This window comes from Vulpes lagopus, chromosome 1, assembly GCF_018345385.1.
Source record: "Vulpes lagopus strain Blue_001 chromosome 1, ASM1834538v1, whole genome shotgun sequence".
NCBI classification, from domain to species: domain Eukaryota; kingdom Metazoa; phylum Chordata; class Mammalia; order Carnivora; family Canidae; genus Vulpes; species Vulpes lagopus.
The window spans coordinates 106,889,686-106,913,407 of NC_054824.1; the positions used below are offsets into that span (position 1 = coordinate 106,889,686).

Below are 23,722 nucleotides of genomic sequence, written 5' to 3' on the forward strand. Positions count from 1 at the left end.
TGGGCTATAGTATTATTAACTATGATCACCATGCTGAACATTACATCCCTGGGACTTAATTTAAACCTTTATTTTAGGACTTACTTTATTTTAGGACTTTTGACTCCCTCCACCCATTTTGCCCACCCCTCCTAGTTTTCTTCTATAGATATTAAGAATGTCCCATTTCACTGACCAGCTTTCCACCTCTGCTGTGACTGCAAGGCATACTTGTCACAGTCTTCTCTGCTTATATTATGTTTTGCAGCAAGATTCTCTGCAGTAACTCCCATGGGCAGTTGGATATGCTGATCTGTTAATCCTGCCCACAAAGTATCTTCCAGCTATGAAAAGACATGAATAATAAGGTGATTGGTTAAAGTGTATCTTTTGAAAGTAATATGCTGTAATATCTTTATGTTTAAATACTTCATAGTTCCAATAAATGAAAGTAAAATTAGATTTTTCTGGTAACATTTACTATTACTACTATTCATCTTTGGTTCTGGGACATTTTACAAAACACCCAATGCCATAATAAAATGGACACATTCTCCTCTTTCTCTAAACGGGGAGGCACTCAAGAGAGGCAACAGTGCTAGCTGTGCAGGGAGAGAACACAGCAAGTCATCCTACAGTCAAAAACTAAACCCCAAAGGCTATGTTTCGTAAGAAATCCAACACCCGTTCCTCATGCCGTGTTTCCCTGCTCATTTAAAGTGAACCACAGCTCTGAGCTCTGCAGGAAGAGTGTGTCTGTGCTCCTTCAGTGACAGGAATTGCTCATTCTGTTACTTACTGTGAGGTGGATGAGAACCTGGACAGGTTCCTTGCGGAACAGAAAAAGTTATTACTTATTATCCAATTGGTTAGTCTAGGAGGCGTGTGCCCCTTCTGTTTCTTCTAGACCAACTCATCACTGACCTATCTTTCCAAAGGTTTTCTCAAATACGCTTGGTGTCTAAAATACTATCTTGTATTTTCTAAGTCTTATTCCTTCCACTTTCAAAAAGGCCAAGGAGGAACTGGGTGAACAGTATAAACCAGTCATTACTGTCAGAAAATGCTAACAACAGAAGATGTCATTAGCCCTCTGACATGGGAGGGACAGCACACTGGCATTCTTTATCGGTTACTGTCATTCCCTCGCTGTAGCTCTCAAAGATATGAAGACCAGTTTTTGTCTGACTGGTTTAGGACAATATCATCTATGTTTAAAGAGAATATTTAAAAAAAATTAAACAGGGAGCCTGGGAGGCTCAGTGGTAGAGTGTCTGCCTTTGGCTCAGGGCGTGATCCCGGGGTCCTGGGATCGAGTCCCACGTCGGGCTCCCTGCATGGAGCCTGCTTCTCCCTCTGCCTGTGTCTCTGCCTCTTTTTCTCTGTGTCTCTCATGAATTAATAAATAAAATCTTAAACAAAAAACACCCCAAAAAACAAAGATAAGTTTTCTGTGAAGAAGAAGCTATCTATTCAATGGAGATTACTCCAAAAATAAACTTCCATAAATCATGGTAAAGATTTAATTACTGGGTTTACCAATTACTCAGTAGAGAAACTAATTACTTCAACTTCTGCCTATCCTTCTGATCTCTCTTCCCCTCCTCCATCTCCCTTCTTCCATCTTTCCATGACCAGAAGTGTGTTGAGATAATGTCTATGTGTTTTGTTTTTTTTTAAAGGTGGGCTAAAATGCCAAAATAAAAACCAAACTGGGGTTTTGAAATAGTTTACATATTTCAAGTCATTTGTAACTTGTCAATCCCCTATTAGCAAAACTCGTTTCAAAATCTGTTTTCTCTCTCCCAAAATGGCGTTATTAAAATTACTAGCATAATAGCATGGCACATAATCTTCAAACATTTTAATGGTTCCAACCTTGAGATCTGATCCAAACTTGATTCCAAAGCGCACATTTCTGACACTGTAGGGAGATTGGCTCATGCTTTCGGTTCCTCCACACAAGACAACTTCAGCATCTTTAACACAAATTTCCTATTTGAAAACAAATGAGCAACAATAACAAAAAACCTTTTATTGTGACAGAAGTTGTGTATGAAGCAGTAAACTCACAGTAAATTTAATGAGTTACATATCCTAGTTTACAGTCTCAAAAGGAAACACTTGTCAGGTAAAGCAAATGTTCAGCATCCACTCCCAAGATGCAAGAGGAGAAAAAACTAACAGATTTCAATCATTCGTGCACTAGTGACAAATCCTAACTACATTTTTTTTTTTTAAATTTTTATTTTTATTTATTTATGATAGTCACAGAGAGATAGAGAGAGAGGCAGAGACACAGGCAGAGGGAGAAGCAGGCTCCATGCACCGGGAGCCCGACGCGGGATTCGATCCCGGGTCTCCAGGATCGCGCCCTGGGCCAAAGGCAGGCGCCAAACCGCTGCGCCACCCAGGGATCCCCCTAACTACATTTTGGCAAGGAATGAGAATTCTTAACTCAATATAAGTCTTGAAAATCAGTGGAGATATTAATGCCCGGCATAATATACAGATTGTGAGCTGATGATAAAGAACAAATCCTTTAAAAGGACAGAAACAGATTTTATCCCAGTAATGGATGAAACTGAAGCAGACCATGGACTTACAAGAACTGGGTTAACTGAGGGGGCTCATAAAAAGAAAGCCATTTCATCCTTCTTAGCGTTTTCTACTATTTATATTTCTTGGATAAGAAGCAAGTAACAAGCCTTCTGAGCCCAGTGTTTGCAGTGACTGCTAGGAAAACCAGGGTCACTGTTTCAGATAGATCATTATAAAAATAAATTCACATGAAAATAATTTATTCATTATAACACATTTGTGTCTTTCATTCTGTAAAAAAAGTGAAGACCTGGACAAATAAAATTGGATTTCACTATATCCCTTACCCCTGTGCTCAAGGGAACACATGTATTTGCCTAAGTAACTGTTAAAAAAGGAATACATTTCTTATCATCCCCTAAATCCTCCAACTCTCACAGACCTGGGTTCAAGTTCTGCCTCTATGACTTAGTAACCTTACTGATCAGCCTCCTTGCCTGTTCAATGGGAAAAGTGGTAGTTCTTGCCTCATCAGATGGTTGTGAAGATGAAGTGTGATGCTGAATGTAAATCTAGCGTAAGTCAAGCACACAGGAAGCACTTGCTAAAAATGACAGTCATGATTAGCTTTTTTAAAAAATTGTTATAAAATACACAAAACTTAAAATTTACCATTGTAACCAATTTTAAGTGTACAGTTCATTAGGTATATTCACATTGTTGTGTGACCAACCTCTATGCATCTTCCAGATATCTTTCTGGCTTTGCCAGCTGAAGCTCAGTACCCATTAAACACGAACTCTTCATGCTCTCCTCACCCCTCCCACTGTCCTACCGTGTCTCTATGAATTTGACTCCCCATGTAAGTGAAATCATACAGTATTGGTCCTTCTGCGACTCATGTATTCCATTTAGCATGCTTCAAAGATTTGTTAAAGCTTTTAAGAAACGATTTTCTTCCTGTGAATACTTTTCCAAGAAAAATCAAATATTGACCTTTCCCAGTAATGCGCTATAAAATAAAAACCTACAGTATTATACTGAAGTGGGGCATTTCCTCCAATAACTTTTAACATATTCTCAGAGAAGTAATAAAATGTTGTCCATACCTGACATCCACTCACGATGGACTGGAAACCAGAGCCACAGAGTCTATTAACAACGAAAGCTGGAACCTCTTTTGGGACTCCCACACGCAAACCGACATGCCTGGCCAAATATGGAGCATCCGAAGAACTCTGGAATGGACGGAAAAGAGAAAGAATTTCCTCTACACATCTTAGCAGTAAGGAGGAGGACAGGGTACACGGAAATATTGGCAATCTATCAAACATCATAAACTATTTGACTCTAAGGTAGGACACAATGCACATAGGGCATATTTTATGTGATACGTGTTTATTGTTTAAATAAAAACTATGGGGGATTCCTGGGTGACTCAGTGGTTTAGCGCCTGCCTTTTGTCCAGGCATGATCCTGGAGTCCCGGGATCGAGTCCCACATCGGGCTCCCTGTGTGGAGCCTGCTTCTCCCTCTGCCTGTGTCTCTGCCTCTCTGTGTCTCTCATGAATAAATAAATAAATCTTAAAAAAAAAATCTAAGGTATTTCTTGTAGTGGAGTATTTGGTTTGCAGGAGTAAGTCACGCTTTTCCACTAAAGTGGGAGCAGAGCTGGTAATCCACAAGATAAGCCAAAGCGGTTAGAAGACTTTCTGGAGGGGCGCCTGGGTGGCTCATCAGGTTAAAGTGGCTGCTGTTGGCTTGGGTCATGATCCCAGAGTCCTGGGGTAGAGCCCGCATTGGGCTCCCTGCTGGATGGGCAATCTGCTTCTTCCTCTCCAACACTTGTGCTCTCCCGTTCTCTCTCCCATCCTTTATCTCAAATACATAAAATTAAAAAAAAAAAAAAAAAGGATTTCTTGATTGGAGATTTTAGCTTTGAGTTTTGTTATTCTCGTTCCTAAAATAACTTGGAGACCTTTCTCCTTGGTCCATCTGATGTGGGAAACAAACGCATAAGAAAAAACTATTAAATTCCCTTACAACTTACAGCCCATTGATTTGTCCTTGAAACAGGCAGAGGGACCTTCCCCTAGGAACTGTTTTCCAAGGGCACAAGGCAGTCTTAGCCCAACCTCTAGAATCTTGTAAATCTACTTTAACACATAAAAATTCCTTTGGAAACTTTCATCTCTACCTCCCAAGACACATGCTGGCAGTCACCCCCCAAGCATATGACCCAACCGTATACATGTGAAGGGCCTCACGACTCACGTTTTACTGAACAGAAATCAAGGACCTCCCCCAACAAGAGCCAGCCCCCTCGGTCCTGAAGACCTTGCTTCCAAATTCCTTAGAGACTCCTGCTCTCCCTAAGCCCCTCCAGACTTGAATTATGTACTGGGCCCCTCCTAGTGACCCCTGGGCAGCTTCCTGCCCACAGGTCCTGTCTCCCTGCATTATTTAATAAAACCACCATTTTGCACCAAAGACATCTCAAGAATTCTTTCTCGGCTGCCAGCTTCAAGCCCTAACATCTTTCCTACACCACATCTGCTGCTTTGATTCCTTGGATCCCACCCGTTCTTTCACTTTAAGAAAAAACAAGTGAATGTTGCAGAGGACTCTATTCTGCAGTTGCCCTTTTGTAAGAAGCATTTTTCCCAAATAAAACAATGAAAAAAGAACAGTCCATGGGTGGGACTAGATGACTCCCAAGCAGCATGAAGAGGGTGGCACTGGGTGGCTCAGTGAGTTAAACATCCTTTTGATTTCAGCTCAGGTCCTAATCTTGGGGTGGGTGAGACTGGCTGGCACCCAGCAGGGAGTGTGCTGGGATTATCTCTCCCCCTCGGGGACTGCCCCCACCCTGCTCACACTCATTGGTGCTCTCTCAAAATTAACACAATCTTTAAATCTTTAAAAAAAAAAAAAAAGATTGTTGGTCAGTGGATATTCTGTTGCCAGGGTTCTGTGTTTCGGAGTCACTTTTCTCATGTCCAGACTGTTGAATAGGTGTTGTAATAAAATCATGCAGTAGCCTGAGGTAACAGAGAATATGAGGCCGAGAGTCAGGAGATTGGGGTTGGAGTCTCATCTAAGACTCAGTCATTCACTAGTAGTGTGAAGCCTGGTTCATCTAACTCTTAAGTTCCTCCTGTGGGAAGTTATCTGCAAAAGGATTCACAAGTGCCTCATTTGTGAATAAAAAGAGTAGAGTAGTTTTGAATGAGTTGTTGAATCCCAAACCAACTGTTTAAATATAGTTTCTGGACCTCCAGGTGGCGCATATACCTGCAGCTCAGGTCGTGAGGCTCAGGTCCTGACGCCGGGGTCCTGGGATCAAGTCCCGCATGGGGTTCCTGCCATGGAGCCTGCTTCTACCTCTGCCTGTCTCTGCCACCATCATGAATAAACAAACAAAATCTTAAAAAGATATATAGTTTCTGGACGTGTTACCAACAGAGCACATACTTACTTGTTTGTAAGTCTTGAACGTGGTCCGACCTGGTGCATATAAACCAGATGTCTTCCACTTTGGCCACTTCCAGAAAGAAAGTGATAATTTTTTCTTTTTCTTTCTTTTTTTTTTTTTTTTTTTTTTGGTTACATATTCTCTAAGTGCTCCCATGGAATTTAAGACTTAAATCCCTTTTAACCCCAACATCTGTGGAAGAGCTGAATACAGCAGGAGGAACACTGAACTAGAAAGCAGTCAGGGGATCTGCATTCTAGCCCAGGACTGTTACTGCCTACCTGGTTTAACTCTGAAATTTCTCTGGAGGCCTCCACATGTGTTAAGAGAGGCCTGGGGTTCTAGAAAATCTCTAGGGTTTCTTCTGGCTCTCTAACATTCCATAAATCTTACCCAGAACTTCCCTTTAAAAAAAAGTTCCTAATTATTCTTGTTTTATTTTTCAATTGAGGTATAACTGACATATACTAATTTCAAGCATACGACGTCATGATTCAGTATTTGTATACACTGCAAATTATCACCATAAGAAGTCTCGTTAATATCTGTCACCATATATAGTTACCCTACATTTTGTTCTCATGAGGAGGACTGGTGTGGGGCTGGGAGTGAATGGTCAAGAAAGAATTCTTGAGATGTTTTCAGTGAGAAAAGGTGCTTTTAATTAAAGTACCTCAACAGGGCCCTGAGGCAGAAAGAGCTGCACTGGAGCTGAGGTATGACTGATACATACATCTTAGTTAGTGGGGGTTAGGGACCATGTCTCTAAGGCATTTGGAAGCAGAGCTTCCAAAACCTTGTGGGATTAGCCGCTGTTCAAGGTCTTCACTACTGTCTAAATGAACGTTAGTCGTGAACTCCTTCAGATGTATCAGTGGGCCCCATGTTTGCGAGATGACTGCGAACATGCCTCTTGGGTGGAGGTGTCTGGTTATCAGAGCAAAGAAACACCACAAGGGCCAAGCTACCAGGTAGAGTATTAAAGGAAGTGGTTGCAGGGGCTGGAGGACTGTTTCAATCTACGTGAAGGCGAGAGCAGCAGCAAAACCCGGCCTTTATTCCTTTTTCTTCCCTCAAGGACTTTTCATATCATTTAGGAACTTTCAGATATGCAATGGAGTATCATTAACTATAATCATCATGCTTTCATTACATCCCCAAGACTTCTTTATTTGTAATGGAAGTTTATACCTTTTGACTTCTATCATTCATTTAATTATTCCTTATAATAAAGCTATTTTCATATATTAGAACTGCTTAGGACAGAATACATTAGTACCTTAAACACTTCTCAGAACATAAATATGTAAGTTCAAAATACAGTCGATTTTCATTATTCATAGATTCCATACTTGCAAATTCAACTACTTGTTAAAATTTATTTGTAGCCCCAACATCAATACCCGCAGCACTTCTGTAGTTATTTCCAGACATTGGGGTGGAGGGAAATTGAGAAACTTCAGCTGCCTGATATAATGCACGCTTTTCTAGCTGAGGATGAGCAAGGGGACATAGCCTTCCTGTTTTAGCTCTCGTGCTACAAACGAATGTCCTGGGATCCCTGGGTGGCGCAGCGGTTTAGTGCCTGCCTTTGGCCCAGGGCGTGATCCTGGAGACCGGGATCGAATCCCACATCGGGCTCCCGGTGCATGGATCCTGCTTCTCCCTCTGCCTATGTCTCTGCCTCTCTCTCTCTCTCTCTGTGACTATCATAAATAAATTTAAAAAAAAAATTAAAAAAAAAAAACCAAATGTCCTTTCTGGGCGCCTGGGTGGCTGTCAGCTGAGTGTCTGCCTTTGGCTCAGGTCATGATCTCAGGATCCTTGGATGGAGCCTACCATCGCATTGGCTCCCTGCTCAGCAGGGGGTCTGCTTCTCCCTCCTGCTACTGTTCTCTCTCTCTCAAATAAATAAAATCTTAAAAAAAAAAAAAAGTCCTTTCTGCAGTCTAGTTAGTCTCTTTTGTGTGTGCTTTTTGCCATTTTTGTGCTTTTTGTTGGTAAGTTTGATATTCAAAATAGCCCTAGGCATAGTGCTGACATGCTGCCTGGTGCATCTAAGTGGAGGAAGGCATGATGTGCCCCATGGGGAAGATGTCTGTTAGAGAAACTTTCATCAGGTGTTAGTTACAGCGCTGTTGGCCAAGAGTTTAATGTTGATAAATTGATAACATATATTAAGATGTGATCATAGAATAAAAAAAATCATATGATCATCTCAACTGAAACAGAAAAAGCATGACAATAGCCAATGCCCTTTCATATGAAAACACTTAATAAACTAAAAATAAAAGGGAACTTCCCCAACCTGATAAAAAAAGTCCACATCTAACATCATATTTAATGGTGAAACATGGCTGCTTTCCCCATAATATCAGGAAGAAAACAAGGATATCCACTTCTTGTCACTTCTCTTCAACCCTGCAGGTTCTAGATGGGGCAATGAAGCAAGAATTAAGAAGTAAAAGAAATCCAGATTGGAGAGAAAGAAGTAAAACTATCTCTACTCCAGGATGACACAATGTCACATATAAAAGCCCTAAGGAACTAACTAAAAAATTATTAGAATAAATGGGTTCAGCAATCATGGTACAAGATCAATATACAAAAATCAATTATAGGGGATCCCTGGGTGGCTCAGTGGTTTGGTGCCTGCCTTCAGCCTAGGGCGTGATCCTGGAGTCTGGGGATTGAGTCCCACGTTGGGCTCCTTGCATGGAGCCTACTTCTCCCTCTGCCTGTGTCTCTGTGTCTCTCATTAATAAATGAATAAAATTTATTTAAAAAATCAATTATATATTCCTATACACTTGAACAATCTGAAATTAAATGAGAAAACAGTTCCATTCAAAATAGCATCAAAAATAGTAAAGTACTTCGGTATCGACTGAACAAAAGAAGTATAAAACATATATTCTAAAAACTATAAAATATTGAAAAAATTAGAGGATTTATACAAATGAAAAAATATCCCATGAATGTTAACATTGTTGAGATGGTGACACTCGTCCAAGTGACCTACAGATTCAACAGAATCCCTAACAGAATCCCAGCTGAGTTCTTTATAGAAAGTGACAGATTCGAAAATCCCTATCAAATTGTGAGAGACCCAGAAGAGCCAAAGCTCTGGAAGAATAAGGGATGAGGACTCATATTTCCTAATTCTAAAACTTACTACAAAGAAATTGTAATCAAGACAGTATGGAATGGATATAAAAAGGACAGGCGGGATCCCTGGGTGGCGCAGCGGTTTGGCGCCTGCCTTTGGCCCAGGGCGCGATCCTGGAGACCCGGGATCGAATCCCACATCAGGCTCCCGGTGCGTGGAGCCTGCTTCTCCCTCCGCCTGTGTCTCTGCCTCTCTCTCTCTCTCTGTGACTATCATAAATAAAAAAAATAAATAAATAAAAGAAATAAATAAAAAGGACAGGCATGCAGATCAAAGGAACAGAATTGAAAGTCCAAAAATAAAATCATGCATCTGTGGTCAACGGATTTTTTTATTTTGTAAACAAGATGTTTTTATTACATAACTTTTTATGTGTCGTAAGGGACATTTCATATGCATTTTCTAAGTGAAGGAGGCCAATGTAGGCATGTTATTTTTTTCAATCTAAACCTAAAATTAGGGAACTTTCTAGAACGCTCGGTGAGACGCGGAGGAGCGGCGGCTGCCCGAGCTGCGCCCAGCAACGCGCTCCTTCCCGCTCCCCCACACCGGCTTCGGCCCTCTTACCGGTTGTAGAAAATGGTGAAAGAAACCACTTACTATGATGTTTTGGGGGTCAAACCCAATGCCACCCAGGAGGAATTGAAAAAGGCTTACAGAAAACTGGCCTTGAAGTACCACCCTGATAAGAATCCAAATGAAGGAGAGAAGTTTAAACAGATTTCTCAAGCTTATGAAGTGCTCTCTGATGCAAAGAAAAGGGAATTATATGACAAAGGAGGAGAACAGGCAATTAAAGAAGGTGGAGCTGGTGGTGGTTTTGGCTCCCCCATGGACATCTTTGATATGTTTTTTGGAGGAGGAGGCAGGATGCAGAGAGAACGGAGAGGTAAAAATGCTGTACATCAGCTCTCAGTAACCTTAGATCTATATAATGGCGCAACAAGAAAACTAGCTCTGCAAAAGAATGTGATTTGCGATAAATGTGAAGGCCGAGGTGGTAAGAAAGGAGCAGTCGATTGTTGTCCCAATTGCCGAGGTACTGGAATGCAAATAAGAATTCATCAGGTAGGACCTGGAATGGTTCAGCAAATTCAGTCTGTGTGCATGGAGTGCCAGGGCCATGGGGAACGGATCAGTCCTAAAGATAGATGTAAAAGCTGCAACGGAAGGAAGATAGTTCAAGAGAAGAAGATTCTAGAAGTGCATATTGACAAAGGCATGAAAGATGGCCAGAAGATAACATTCCCTGGTGAGGGAGACCAAGAACCAGGACTTGAACCAGGAGATATTATCATTGTTTTAGATGAGAAGGACCATGCTGTTTTCACTTGACGAGGAGAAGATCTTTTCATGTGTATGGATATACAGCTGGTTGAAGCCCTGTGTGGCTTTCAAAAGCCAAGATCTACTCTTGACAACCAAACCATCGTCATCACCTCTCATCCGGGTCAGATTGTCAAGCATGGGGATATCAAGTGTGTGCTAAATGAAGGCATGCCAATTTATCGTAGACCATATGAGAAGGGTCGCCTAATCATCGAATTTAAGGTAAACTTCCCCGAGAATGGCTTTCTCTCTCCTGATAAACTTTCTTTGCTGGAAAAACTCCTACCTGAGAGGAAGTAGAAGAGACTGATGAAATGGACCAGGTAGAACTTGTGGACTTTGATCCCAATCAGGAGAGACGGCGCCATTACAATGGGGAAGCATATGAGGATGATGAACATCATCCTAGGGGTGGTGTTCAGTGTCAGACTTCTTAATGGGGCCGGTGAATAACACTGCTGCTGGCATTTTATATGCAGTAGTGGATGAGTGAAGGACTATAATCATAGCTCACTACTTGCTATTGTTTTTGTTTTAATATTCAACTATAGTAGTGTTTTAAAAGTTAAATGAAGAATAAACTCAAATATAAAAGCTCTGACTTTGCCCTGTATGTATGATGACTTCAGTGTGCAAGGTAAGTTTAATACTGTAAAAACTACTTTTAAAAAATCTCCTCTAGCGTTTGTTAGGCCATACCTTGTAATTGATTGCAGCTCTATGTATACGAAACAGTTCAGACTGAAATGCTAGGTGTATGTATTGACTTCAGTGTATGACCCTTAATTGTTAAGCTATGAAGTTAAAACTTGTATTTAATTGGCAATCAGACAAAGAATTTATTAATTTGTGGAGAAGTGTTGGTCTGTAGTTACGTTAAGTAGGATTCATTGTGATGCCTCTGCATTTTATTGCCTCAACTGTTACTTGAAGATGGCATGCTATGTAATTTGGCCTGTGGTATCAGTGATAGAAAGGATACCTCTCTAAAGAAGTGGTTTATTATATGCTGCTGCTTGAGGGCTTGCACTTGTAGAATTGCATTCCCTTCTGTGCCTTTTTTTTTTTAATATATATATATATATACACACATATCAGTCCCGGTTACACTTTTTTTCCTTTTCTTTGGACCATGATAAACTTCAGAGTAGTGACTTCAGGAGCCAGGGTAACTTAGAGTGAAGAGACATTTACGTGGAGAAGTTCATTTGCATGTATGAGACAGGAAGGTGTCTTCTAGGTATGTGACAGGCTTACTTTAAACCATTTAACTTATGCTCCGAAGTAACTGTAATTTCATGTTGGTAGTATAGCAAATTATGATGAATAGCTTTAATTGTATGTTTAAATGTTCACAAGCTTAAATCTGGAATCAGAATTAAGCAATTGAAATGTATGAATGTCTCCTTAATATACTGATTACAAAGCATTAAAAAAATAAACCTGAAATTACTTTTATTTAAAAAAAAATGTATATTTGAATATAGTTGACACCAAGGTTATATTACTTTCAGGTGCACAACAGAGTGATTTCTACGTGATGTTGTGCTCACAAGTGGCAAGCACCTCTCACAATACGATGCTATTATAATACCACTGACTATACTCCTTGTGCTGTTCCTTTTATTCCCATGACTTATTCATTCCATAACCAGAAGTTTGTAACTCCTACCTTCCTTCATCCAATTTTGCCCATTCCCCTGTAGTAACCATCAGTTCGTTGTATTTGCAGGTCTGATTCTGCTTTTTTGTGTATTCTGCTTCGTTTGTATTTTTAGACTCCATATGACAGAAATCATATATTTGTCTTGCTCAGTCTATTTCACTTCGCCTATTACCCTCTAGGCCCATCCATGTTGTCTCAAATGGTACAATCTCATCCTTTTTATGTCTGCATAATATTCTATTATATACGTACACTCACGCAGACACACCTCACATCTTCCTTAGCTACTCATCTGTCGATGGACACTTAGGCTGCTTCCATTTCTTGGCTGTTGTAAATAATGCTACAATAAACATAAAGGTGAGTGTATCTTTTCGAATTAGTGTTTTCATTTTCTTTGGCTGTATTACCCACTAGTGCAATTCTTGGATCATATGATAGTTCTATTTAAAAAGTTTAACCTCCATGGTGTTTTTCACAGTGGCTGCACCAGCTTACAGTCCCACCAACAGTGCAGGAGGGTTCCTTTTTCTCCACATCCTTGTCAACACTTATTTCTTGTATTTTTTATTTTAGCCGTACTGACAGGTATGAAGTGATATCTCACTGTGGTTTTCATTTATATTTCCCTGATGACTAGTGATGTGGAGCATCTTTTCATGCATCATCTGTTGGCCATCTGGATGTCTTCCTTGGAAAAATGTCTACTCAGGTCCCCTGCCCATTTTTCAATTGGATTGTTTGTTTTTTTGATGTTAAGTTGTATATTTTTTTGTAATTTTGGATATTAACCCCTTATCAGACGTATCATTTGCATATATCTTCTCCCATTCAGGAGGTTGCCTTTTTGTTTTATTGATGGTTTCCTTCACTGTGAAAAAGCTATTTTTTTAAAAGATTTTAGTTATTCCTGAGAGACACAGAGAGAGAAGCAGAGACACAGGCAGAGGGAGAAGCAGGCTCCCTGCGGGGAGCCCGATGTGGGACTCAATCCCAGGACCCCAGGATCATGCCTTGAGCCAAAGGCAGATGCTCAACTGTTGAGCCACCCAGGCGTCCCTGTGAAAAAGCTTTTTATTTTGATGTAGTCCTAATAGTTTATTTTTGCTTTTGTTTCCCTTGCCTTCAAAGATGTATCTAGAAAAATGTTGCTATGGCCAATGTCAGAGATTCACTGCCTATGTTCTCTTCTAGGATCTTTATGGTTTTAGGTCTCACATTTAGGTCTTTCATCCATTCTCAGTTTTGTGTATGGTGTGAGAAAATGGTTGCTTCATTTTTTTTACATGTAGCTGTCTAGTTTTCCCAGCACCATTTACTGAAGAGATTATCTTTTCCCCACTGTATATCTTTGCCTCCTTTGTCACAGATTAATTCATATGGCTGATTTTTAATAAAAGTGCAAAGACCACTCAATGGAGCAAAGAATGGTCTTTTCAACAAATGGTGCATTTTCAACAAATGCAAAAGAAGTTGTACCTGTATCCCAAAACAAACAACAAATTAATAAAAATTAGTCAACCCAAATATAAGAGCTAATACTATAAAACTCTCAGGGGAAACAACAGGGATAAATATTCATGTACCATGCATTTGGAAATGATTCTTAGATATGACACCAACCAAAACACAAGCAACAAAAAATAAGTTGGGCTTCATCAAAATTAAAAACCTTCATATTTCAAAGGATACCACCAAGACGTGAAAAGACAATTTAGAATGGAATAAAAGACAACTTACATATCTGATAAAGGACTTGTATCCTGAATATGTAAAGAACTCTTACAACTCAATAATAAAGAACACAATTAAAAATGGGAAAAGTATTTGAATAGACATTTCTCCAAGGAGGATACAGAAATAGCCAATAAGCAAATGAAATGGTGTTCATCATCATTAGTTATCAGGGAAAGGCAAAACAAAACCAAAATAAGATATTATTTCACATCCACTAGGATGGCGATAATCAAAAACATGGTTAACAAGTGTTGAAAAGGATGTGGAGAAAATGGAACCTTCATACACTGTAGGTAGGATTGTCAAATGTTCTAGGTGCTTTGGAGAAGTCTGAGATTTCCTGAAACAATTAAGCATGGAGATACCATATAACCCAGAAATCCTACTCCTCAGTATATAATTAAGAAAAATGAAAACCTCTGTCTACATAAAAACTTGTATATGATGCTCAAAGCAACACTAGGCATGATAGCCAAAATGTGGAAATAACCCAGCTGTTTATCAACTGCATAAGGGAAAAGCAAAATGTAGTATCCATCTGATGGGATATGATTCTGGCATAGAAAATGAATGAAGTCTGAGGAAAATGTTACACCACCACTCGGGCCGTGCTCTCTGGCTGCCTCTGCCACCCCCTCCCCTGCCCTGGTGCACATTAAAGATCCAAAACCATGACTGAGTCCAAGTATTTCACAACCAATGAAAAAGGAGCAATCTTTGAACTGAAGGCTGAACTCAACAAGGAAAAGAAGGAAGAGGAAGGAAGGAGGCTGTGAAGAAAGTGTTGCTGCCACAACTGTGGACAAGGACGTCAGCTCTCTCTCTCCACGTGTACTGAATTGTATGCAAGCCGACAATCTGGAATTAAAGAAGCTCATGCACCTTTATGTGATGAACTTCACCCCGAGTCAGCCAGACATGGCCGTCACGGCTGTCAACAGCTTTGTGAAGGACTGCGGAGACCCAATCCTCTAATCCAGGCCTTGGCTGTCAGGACTGTGGGGTGCATCCAGGGGGATAAGATTACAGAATATCCCTGTGCGCCCCTCTGCATGTGCTTAAAGGATGAAGATCTCTATGTTCAGGAAACAGCAGCAGTATGTGTGACAAAATTCCGTATTGGGGCACCCAGGTGGCTCAGTGGTTGAGCGTCTGCCTTCAGCTCAAGGTGCGACCCCAGGGTCCTAGGATCGAGTCCCACATCGGGCTCCCTGCATGGAGTCTGCTTCTCCCTCTGCCTGTGTCTCTGCCTCTCTCTCTGTGTCTCTCATGAATAAATAAATCAATAATCTTTAAAAAAAGGAATATATTAAAAAAACAAACAAAACTCCGTATCAATGCCCAAATGGTGGGAGAGCAGGGGCCGGTGGATTCTCTACAGGATCTTATGGCAGATTCAAATCCAATGGTGGCAAATTGCTGTGGCAGCATTATCTGAAGGATCCCATCTATGTTAAATTAGAGGAACTGAACATCATGATCTGTCTGGCATCCCAAGACAACACTACTCAGGTTCTGGCAGAATTAAAGGGATATGCCAGAGGTGGATGTTGACTTTGTTTGCAAATCAACAAAGTGCACGGGCCACTGGACAGTGTGCCATCAAAGGGGAGCAATCTGCAGAGCGCGGGGTCAGCACACTGCTTGATCTCATCCAGACCAAAGTCAATGACAGGGTCCAAAAGGCAACTATTGTCATCAGGCACATCTTTTGCCAACACTCCAAGTATGAAAGTATCATTGCCACTCTGAGTGAGGACTTAGACTCCCTAGATGAACCAGATGCTCAAGCAGCTAGGATTTGGACTGCGGGAGAATATGCTGGAGAACAGACAATGCAGATGTGTTATTGGAAAGCCTCCCGCAGGGTCTGCATGATGAAAGCACCCAGGTGCAGCTCACTCCACTTTCTGCCACTGGAAGGCTGTTTCCCAACAAACCACCAGAAACACAGAAGATGGCACAGCAAGTCTTGAGTTTGGCAACACAGGATTATACTAATCCTGACCTTTGAGACCAGGGCTGTATTTATTGGCGTCTTCTCTCAAACAGACCCTATCATGGGAAAACAAGTAGTCTTGTTTGAGAAGCCACTGATGTCTGAGGAAACAGATTTTATTATGCCAGCACTGCTGGATGAGCTAATTTATCACAATGGATCTTGTGCCTTGGTGTACCATAGCCTCCCAATGCTCCTGTGGAAGGAAGTCACGGAATCCACTGCAAACACTTGTCAATACATCACGGGAGCACTGATGCAGATGAGAGCCCTATTGGTACCACCAGTGCCACCAACCTGGAACAGCCTCAGGTTATCCCCCTTCAAGGTGACCTTCTAGACCTTTTAGCGTTGACCTTGGTCCCCCAGTCAATGTGCTTCAGGTGTCCTCCATACAGATAGGAGGATGGATCTGTTGGGAGGAGGACTAGATGGTCTGGTGGGGCAGTCATCCCATCATCAGGGCCTCCTTCACCTACTCCTGCTGTGGTCAGCAATGGTCTGAATGACCTGTCAGCATTCTCCACAGAACAGGCAGGGGATCTACTGGATGTGTGGTTCTTAAGGCTGTCTGGCTGCCTGCAGGAAGGAGCAGGCTTGGAGATTTCTGGAACATGTATTCACCACCAAGGGCACACCTGTATGGAAATGAACTTCACCAACAAAGCTCAGCAGACATGACAGACTTTGTACTTTAGTCAAACAACAGTGGCTCCGGTGTCATCACCGGAGCATTCCTCTGGCCAACCATACCCCACTGATGCCAAACCAGTGCCCTGATGTCTCCCTGCCTCTGAACACCTTAGGACCATTCAGATGGTCCCCTGAATAACCTGTGGGTGGCTGTGAAAAACAATACTGACGTCTTCTACCTCAACTGCCTCACTCCAGTAAGTGTGTTTTTTGTCGAAGACTCTCAGAATGGAGCACCAGGTCTTCCTTGCTACGTGGAAAGATATTCCCAACGAAAATGAACTTTGGTTTCAGATTAAGGAATGTCAATTTAAAGGCTGACACCGTTTCCAGCAAACTGCAAAACGACGTCTATCCTCTTGCCAAGAGGAATATGGAAAGGGAGGACATGCTTTACCAATCCCTGAAGCTCAGCAACGGCATTTGGATGTTGGCTGGGCTACACATCCAGCCAGGAAACCCAAATTATATGCTGTTGCTCCAGTGTAGAGCTCCTGAAGTCTCTCTGTACATCTGTCGGGTCTAGGACAGCACTTTGAAAAGCTAACAGATGGGTCCGGTGGCCTCCAGCCACCCTGTGAAGGGTGCAAGCCATGAACTCTTAACCAGAAGAAATCATATTGCTGCACAAACTCTGAGCTGGAACACACTGAGGCCACACAGCAGGGTAGTGACTAGTCAGTCTAATCTGTGCTACCATCACAGCAAAACCTGTTGGATAGTTTTAGCTTCCTGTGAACATGTGTAACCACTGCTTCAATCACCTCCCGCCTCCCGCGTCCCACTGCTGCTACCTGTCCTTACTTGCAAGCTTCTCCAGTGTGTGCCAATGGCTGGCATCTGAGTGTAGACTGGTATTTTGTAACTGAGAGTTCATTTCAAAAGCAGAAAAAAATGTCAAAGCAAGAAGTGTCACTGAAAGAAGAAAAGACGAAGTCGTCTAGACTCCACCCCAAACAAAATGCGTTCTTAGTAGAAGCCAAATCTCGGAGTCAGGGCCCGGGACCAGGGTGGGAACAGCTGCACATCCCTTCCGAGCTTCCGGCTGCCCTCGGAGCTGAGCCCCGCGAGGGGCAGCAGCAGCCTCCAGTCTTCGCCGCCGGTCCCTCCAAGGAGCCACCGCGCGCCACGCGGGCCCGTCATAGCAAGGCTGGGAGGAGGAAGAGGCCGTGCTCCAAAGGCACGTACAGCTTTCATTATCCGCAAATGATGAGCTTTGTGCAGCGTGGCGGAGCAAGCCAGACGGTGAAGGCACAACCCCCAGCAGGGACTGGCTGCGCTCCTGCTGGGGCCTGCCAGTGTTTTCTGCCCTCCTCAGTGGTATAGACAAAGCCAGCGAGGTGGAGGCACGTCAAGGAAATGAATCTGACCTTAGGAAGCGATGGGCTGAAACCCCAACGGGACGGGTCTATGGCTTCCAGAGTCCGCGTGGCTTTGAATCCTACTCACCATTGCTCCTGGGGTCACAGGAGTGTTCAATTCATAAATGCCTTTAACTATTATTAACTAGCTTGCCATTGAGACCCATTCAGGAAGTGACTTTTTGAGTAACTATGGAGCAACGGAATGAACACCACCCCCCCACACACCCCCTACTAACCTGGATGACATTGCCTACGATGATGCTGTCGATGGCCTCGGGTGACACGCCACCTGCAGACAGGGCAGCCCTGGCGGCCAGTTCCGTCAGGTCAGTAGCCGTGAAGTCCTTCAGGAGCCCGCCGTAGGCTCCGAAGGGCGTCCGCTTGGCGGCAACGATGAACACACCTGTTGTCACCCGGGAGAGACATGTGAGGGCAAGCGGGTCCCTCGGTGTCCCCACGCCTCCATCACCTCACCGCGGGACTCTAGTGTTAGGTCCTGCTCCCAACTAGGACACGGCTGACCCTCGTCATGTAACAGGACAGAAGGCAAATCTCGTCCATGGTGGCAGTGTCAAGGAAGGGTCACCGCAAGCGACACCCACACACCAACGGGAGCCCACTCGGCCACAGAACATTCCTGCCCCCCGGGATCAGCCGCAACGCAAACATTCGTTTTTTTTTTTTTTTTTTTTGTAAATTTATTTTTTATTGGTGTTCAGTTTGCCAACATATAGAATAACACCCAGTGCTCATCCCATCAAGTGCTCCCCTCAGTGCCCGTCACCCAGTCACCCCCACCCCCCGCTCACCTCCCCTTCCCCCACCCCTAGTTCGTTTCCCAGAGTTAGGAGTCTCTCATGTTCTGTCTCCCTTTCTGATATTTCCCACTCATTTTTTCTCCTTTCCCCTTTATTCCCTGTCATTATTTTTTATATTCCCCAAATGAATGAGACCATATAATGTTTGTCCTTCTCTGATTGACTTATTTCACTCAGCATAATACCCTTCAGTTCCACCCACGTCGAAGCAAATGGTGGGTATTTGTCGTTTCTAATGGCTGAGTCATATTCCACTGCATACATAGACCATATTTTCTTTATCCATTCATCAATGCCCAGAATTCAGTGGCATTTCTATACACTAACAATGAAACTGAAGAAAGAGAAATTAAGGAGTCAATCCCATTTACAATTGCACCCAAAAGCATAAGATACCTAGGAATAAACCTAACCAAAGAGGCAAAGGATCCATACGCTAAAAACTACAGGACACTTCTGAAAGAAATGGAGGAAGACGCAAAGAGATGGACAAATATTCCATGCTCATGGATTGGAAGAATTAATATTGTGAAAATGTCAATGTTACCCAGGGCAATTTACACGTTTAATGCAATCCCTATCAAAATACCATGGACTTTCTTCACAGAGTTGGAACAAATTATTTTAAGATTTGTGTGGAATCAGAAAAGACCCCGAATAGCCAGGGGAATATTAAAAAAGAAAACCATATCTGGGGGCATCACAATGCCAGATTTCAGGTCGTACTACAAAGCTGTGGTCATCAAGACAGTGTGGTACTGGCACAAAAACAGACACATAGATCAATGGAACAGAATAGAGAATCCAGAAGTGGACCCTCAACTTTATGGTCAACTAATATTCGACAAAGGAGGAAAGACTATCCACTGGAAAAAAGTCTCTTCAATAAATGGTGCTGGGAAAATTGGACATCCACATGCAGAAGAATGAAACTAGACCACTCTCTTTCACCATACACAAAGATTAACTCAAAATGGATGAGAGATCTAAATGTGAGACAAGATTCCATCAAAATCCTAGAGGAGAACACAGGCAACACCCTTTTTGAACTCAGCCACAGTAACTTCTTGCAAGATACATCCATGAAGGCAAGAGAAACAAAAGTAAAAATGAACTATTGGGACTTCATCAAGATAAGCGTTTGCACAGCAAAGGATACAGTCAACAAAACTAAAAGATACAGAATGGGAGAAGATATTTGCAAATGACGTATCAGGTAAAGGGTTAGTATCCAAGATCTATAAAGAACTTATTAAACTCAACAGCAGAGAAACAAACAATCCAATCATGAAATGGGCAAAAGACATGAAGAGAAATCTCACAGAGGAAGACACAGACATGGCCAACAAGCACATGAGGAAATGCTCCGCATCACTTGCCATCAGGGAAATACAAATCAAAACCACAATGAGATACCACCTCACACCCGTGAGAATGGGGAAAATTAACAAGGCAGGAAACCACAAATGTTAGAGAGGATGCCTAGAAAGGGGAACCCTCCTGCACTATTGGTGGGAATGTGAACTGGTGCAGCCACTCTGGAAAACTGTGTGGAGATTCCTCGGTGTCCATCGAAAGGCAAACGTTCATTTGAAACTGAAATGCTTCTTCCATGTGCTGGAGCAAGTTGCCTATTCACAGAATCAAAGAATCTCTAAATTAGAACTTCTCTTGAAGTTTGAGGCCAACCAAGCACTCTCCTCATAGAAAATTCCTGATGAGAGAAAACACACTCGTCTGCTGGGAAATGTTCAGTAAGGAGGCGGGGTCCTCTGTGCAGGGCATGGGCCGTGACCCGACAGACTGCAGGGTGACTTTCCTCCTCCCAGCTGCTCCAGCTCCCCCAGCCTTCCACCCACCGATCTTACTTCTACCCAAAATGCATCCCAAGTCAGAAAAATAGTTGGGGGGGTGGAGAAAAGAAAGAAAAATAGTTTCTAGCATTGATGATGTTTTGAATGTGAATTCTATATGCCTTTACTTTTGGAGCCGTGGCATGACTAAACTACAAATTTCAAATGATATGAACCACTATATTTTACCCTTGGAATAAAGTGGGTAAAAGAGATCCCTCCCCCCTTTTTAAAGATTATATTCATTATTTGAGAAGGTGAGAGAGGGAGAGAGCACCAGCAGGGGCAGAGGGAGAAGCAGACTCCCCGCTGAGCAGGGAGCCCAGTGCCGGGTGAGCCCAGGACCCCGGGATCACGAACTGAGCCAAAGGCAGATGCTCAACAGACTGAGCCCTGCAGGCGCCCCGAGAGATCACCTTTCACATGGGTAGCCCCTCTAGATCCGGAGTCAGCTAACCTGTAAAATCCCCTGGATCTGAAGCCAATAAAAGGCATTCTTCCAACCCTTCTTTATTTGATGGTAATTCTGGTTGCTTTCTTCTAAAGATATTCTAGTTTGCCAATCTTATTAAAATGTGTTGCTTAGAATACAGTAATATTTCCTGCACTCACTCTAACCACCAAGACTACAGGAGAATTATCCAAACGTATGTTAATGTAAACGAAGACTGTTAGTTTATGGTATCACTGTTAAGTCCAGTGGATGCCCTTGTGCAAGTAAATAAAAATCACTCCTTCCAAAGCACTCTACAGCCACCTCCCCCCAAAAAGGGTCATAAAGTCTGATGGTGTGAGTGACGCTCACTAGAGCTGTGTGATGCAAAACTTGCACCCAATATAGCCATTTTAATCACACTGACATTTATTAGGCACCAACAAAGCACTAGACATTTTATCACTTTTCATAGACTATGTAATCTTCCCAAAAATCCTGCAAGGATTGGCTCACCCCAAAACAATCTGAGCTCACATTTCCAACACTCGCCAAGAAAGTATGGGACTTTCAACAATGAGTTTGTGCCAAGATATTAGCCTGTAATTGAGGCCATATAAACATTATACCACTCTTGATATTTAAGGACAATTCTCCAGATTATGGTAGTGGAGATTATCTCTTTTGTGGAACAAATTCAACCTATCCTTAAAAACAAAAACAGCTTCAGTTTCTCTTTTCATTCCTACTTTGAGAAACTCATGGTTTAAAAGAATGTTAGGAAGGGCATCTGGGTGGCTCAATTAGGTTAGGCATCAGTCGACAGGCATCCGACTCTTGACTTTGGCTCAAGTCATGATCTCAGGGTCATGAGATGCAGCCTTGCACTGGGCTCCCAGCAGTCTGCTTGAGATTCTCTCTCCCCCTTCCTCTGTTCTTCCCCCTGCTCATGCTCTAAATATTTTTAAAAAATAAAAGAATGTTAGCAGTAACCTATACAACTATAATTTAGAACAGATATATTTTTAGATATAATATTCAAATATTTACAAGACCATAAATATTAGTTCAGTGCATTAGAGATGTTTTGTTCTGATAGATGGGTTGTTCTGTGCCACTCTATCTTCTTCAATTTTTTTTAAATGTCCTCTAATCCCCTTGCGTAATAGTTTACTTATTTTTATGTCGGTATTTTATTTTTCTTTCCCTTTCCCATGTTTTCTTCCTAATTTCATTACAGCCTAATTTCATAAGCCATGTGCTCATGGCTTAATATGCTCCTATCCAACCAACTCTTCTGCAAACAGCCATGACAATTTAGAAGAATTGAAGGCCTTAGGGAACGAACAAAACTAGGCAGACATGGAGGAGATATACAAGAAGGAAACTACAGGGTAAGCATCCAATTTATTTATAGTCTCTGACTTGAAGGCAGGCAATCTACACCACAGGAATGGGTAGAACTCAGGGACTCATCATAGTCTTACTGGCTTGATGGATCAGAGAACTGAGCTCGTAACCCACTGGTAAATGAGAACAAATCTGGGAAAGGACCACAGGCTGGAGGCCAAATCCTATATATGAAATCTGCCTAAATATCTGGCTGACCCCTTACTCATGCACCTACAAGTATCTTGGCTAAGGCTAATAGAACCGAACTTAGATTTGAGCTCTTGCCCTCTACAGGGAAGACAGAGTTTATCACTTGAATTCAGCCAAATTAACCACCTGCAAAAATAAATAGACAACCAAACAATAAATTAACATGTTTTAGAAGAACATAACAGAATTTGGTCCCTACAATGTTTTTTTTTAAAGATTTTATTTATTTATTTATTTATTTATTTATTTATTTATTTATTCATTCATTCATTCATTCATTCATTCATTCATGAGAGACAGAGAGTAGGAGAGAGGCAGAGGCACAGGCAGAAGGAGAAGCAGACTCCATGCAGGGAACCTGATGTGGGACTCGATCCTGGGACTCCAAGATCACTTCCTGGGCCAAAGGCAGGTGTCAAACCGCTGAGCCACCCAGGCGTCCCCCCTACAATATTTCATATGCAATGTCCATGCTACAATCCAAAATGAATGCATATTGAAGAAACAAGAAAATATGATTCATTCTTAAGAGTAAAGACATTCAACAGAGACCAAGCGCAAGACGACTCAAATGTTAGAATTAGCAGGCCAGGATTTTAAAGCACCTATCTATGGTAACTATGTACAAGGATGTAAAGGAAACATGCTTATAATAAAGGATAGACCATTTCAGCAAAGAAACAAACTATAAGAAAAAATCAAAATGGAAAAAAATTTTTAAATGGCAATTCTAAAACTGAAAGGTATCTGATGGAAAAAATCCACTGAATGGGCTTAACAGAAGAATGGAAATGAAAGGAGAGTCAGTGACTTTGAACATAAGTCAACAGAAATTTTACAATCCGAAAAGAGTAAAAAAAGAAAACAAAAAACATGGGCAAAACATCGAAGTCTGACAAAGGAACAACGGTGACTCAATAGAGAGAGGGTAGTCTTTTCAGCAAATGACATCCACATGCAAAAATAAACACATTAATAAAAAAATGAAATCTAGGCACAGACCTTAAACCTTTCACAATTAACTCAAAATGGACAATAGTTTTAAATGTCAAATGCAAAACTAT

The 23,722-nt window shown here is 41.9% G+C and overlaps 1 protein-coding gene and 1 pseudogene across 1 annotated transcript in view; one reads left to right on the forward strand and one right to left on the reverse strand.

The window, feature by feature from the left end:
- Positions 1-23,722, reverse strand: part of ACAA2 (acetyl-CoA acyltransferase 2) — a 38,240-nt gene that overhangs the window by 12,261 nt on the left and 2,257 nt on the right. Inside the window, exons 2-5 of the mRNA XM_041752132.1 lie at positions 18,189-18,355; positions 3,630-3,758; positions 1,858-1,974; positions 176-323 (exon numbers count right to left, since the gene is read on the reverse strand). Coding sequence (XP_041608066.1) covers positions 176-323; positions 1,858-1,974; positions 3,630-3,758; positions 18,189-18,355 — 561 coding nt within the window. The remainder of the gene's footprint in view (positions 1-175; positions 324-1,857; positions 1,975-3,629; positions 3,759-18,188; positions 18,356-23,722) is intronic.
- Positions 9,414-11,088, forward strand: LOC121489302 (annotated as a pseudogene).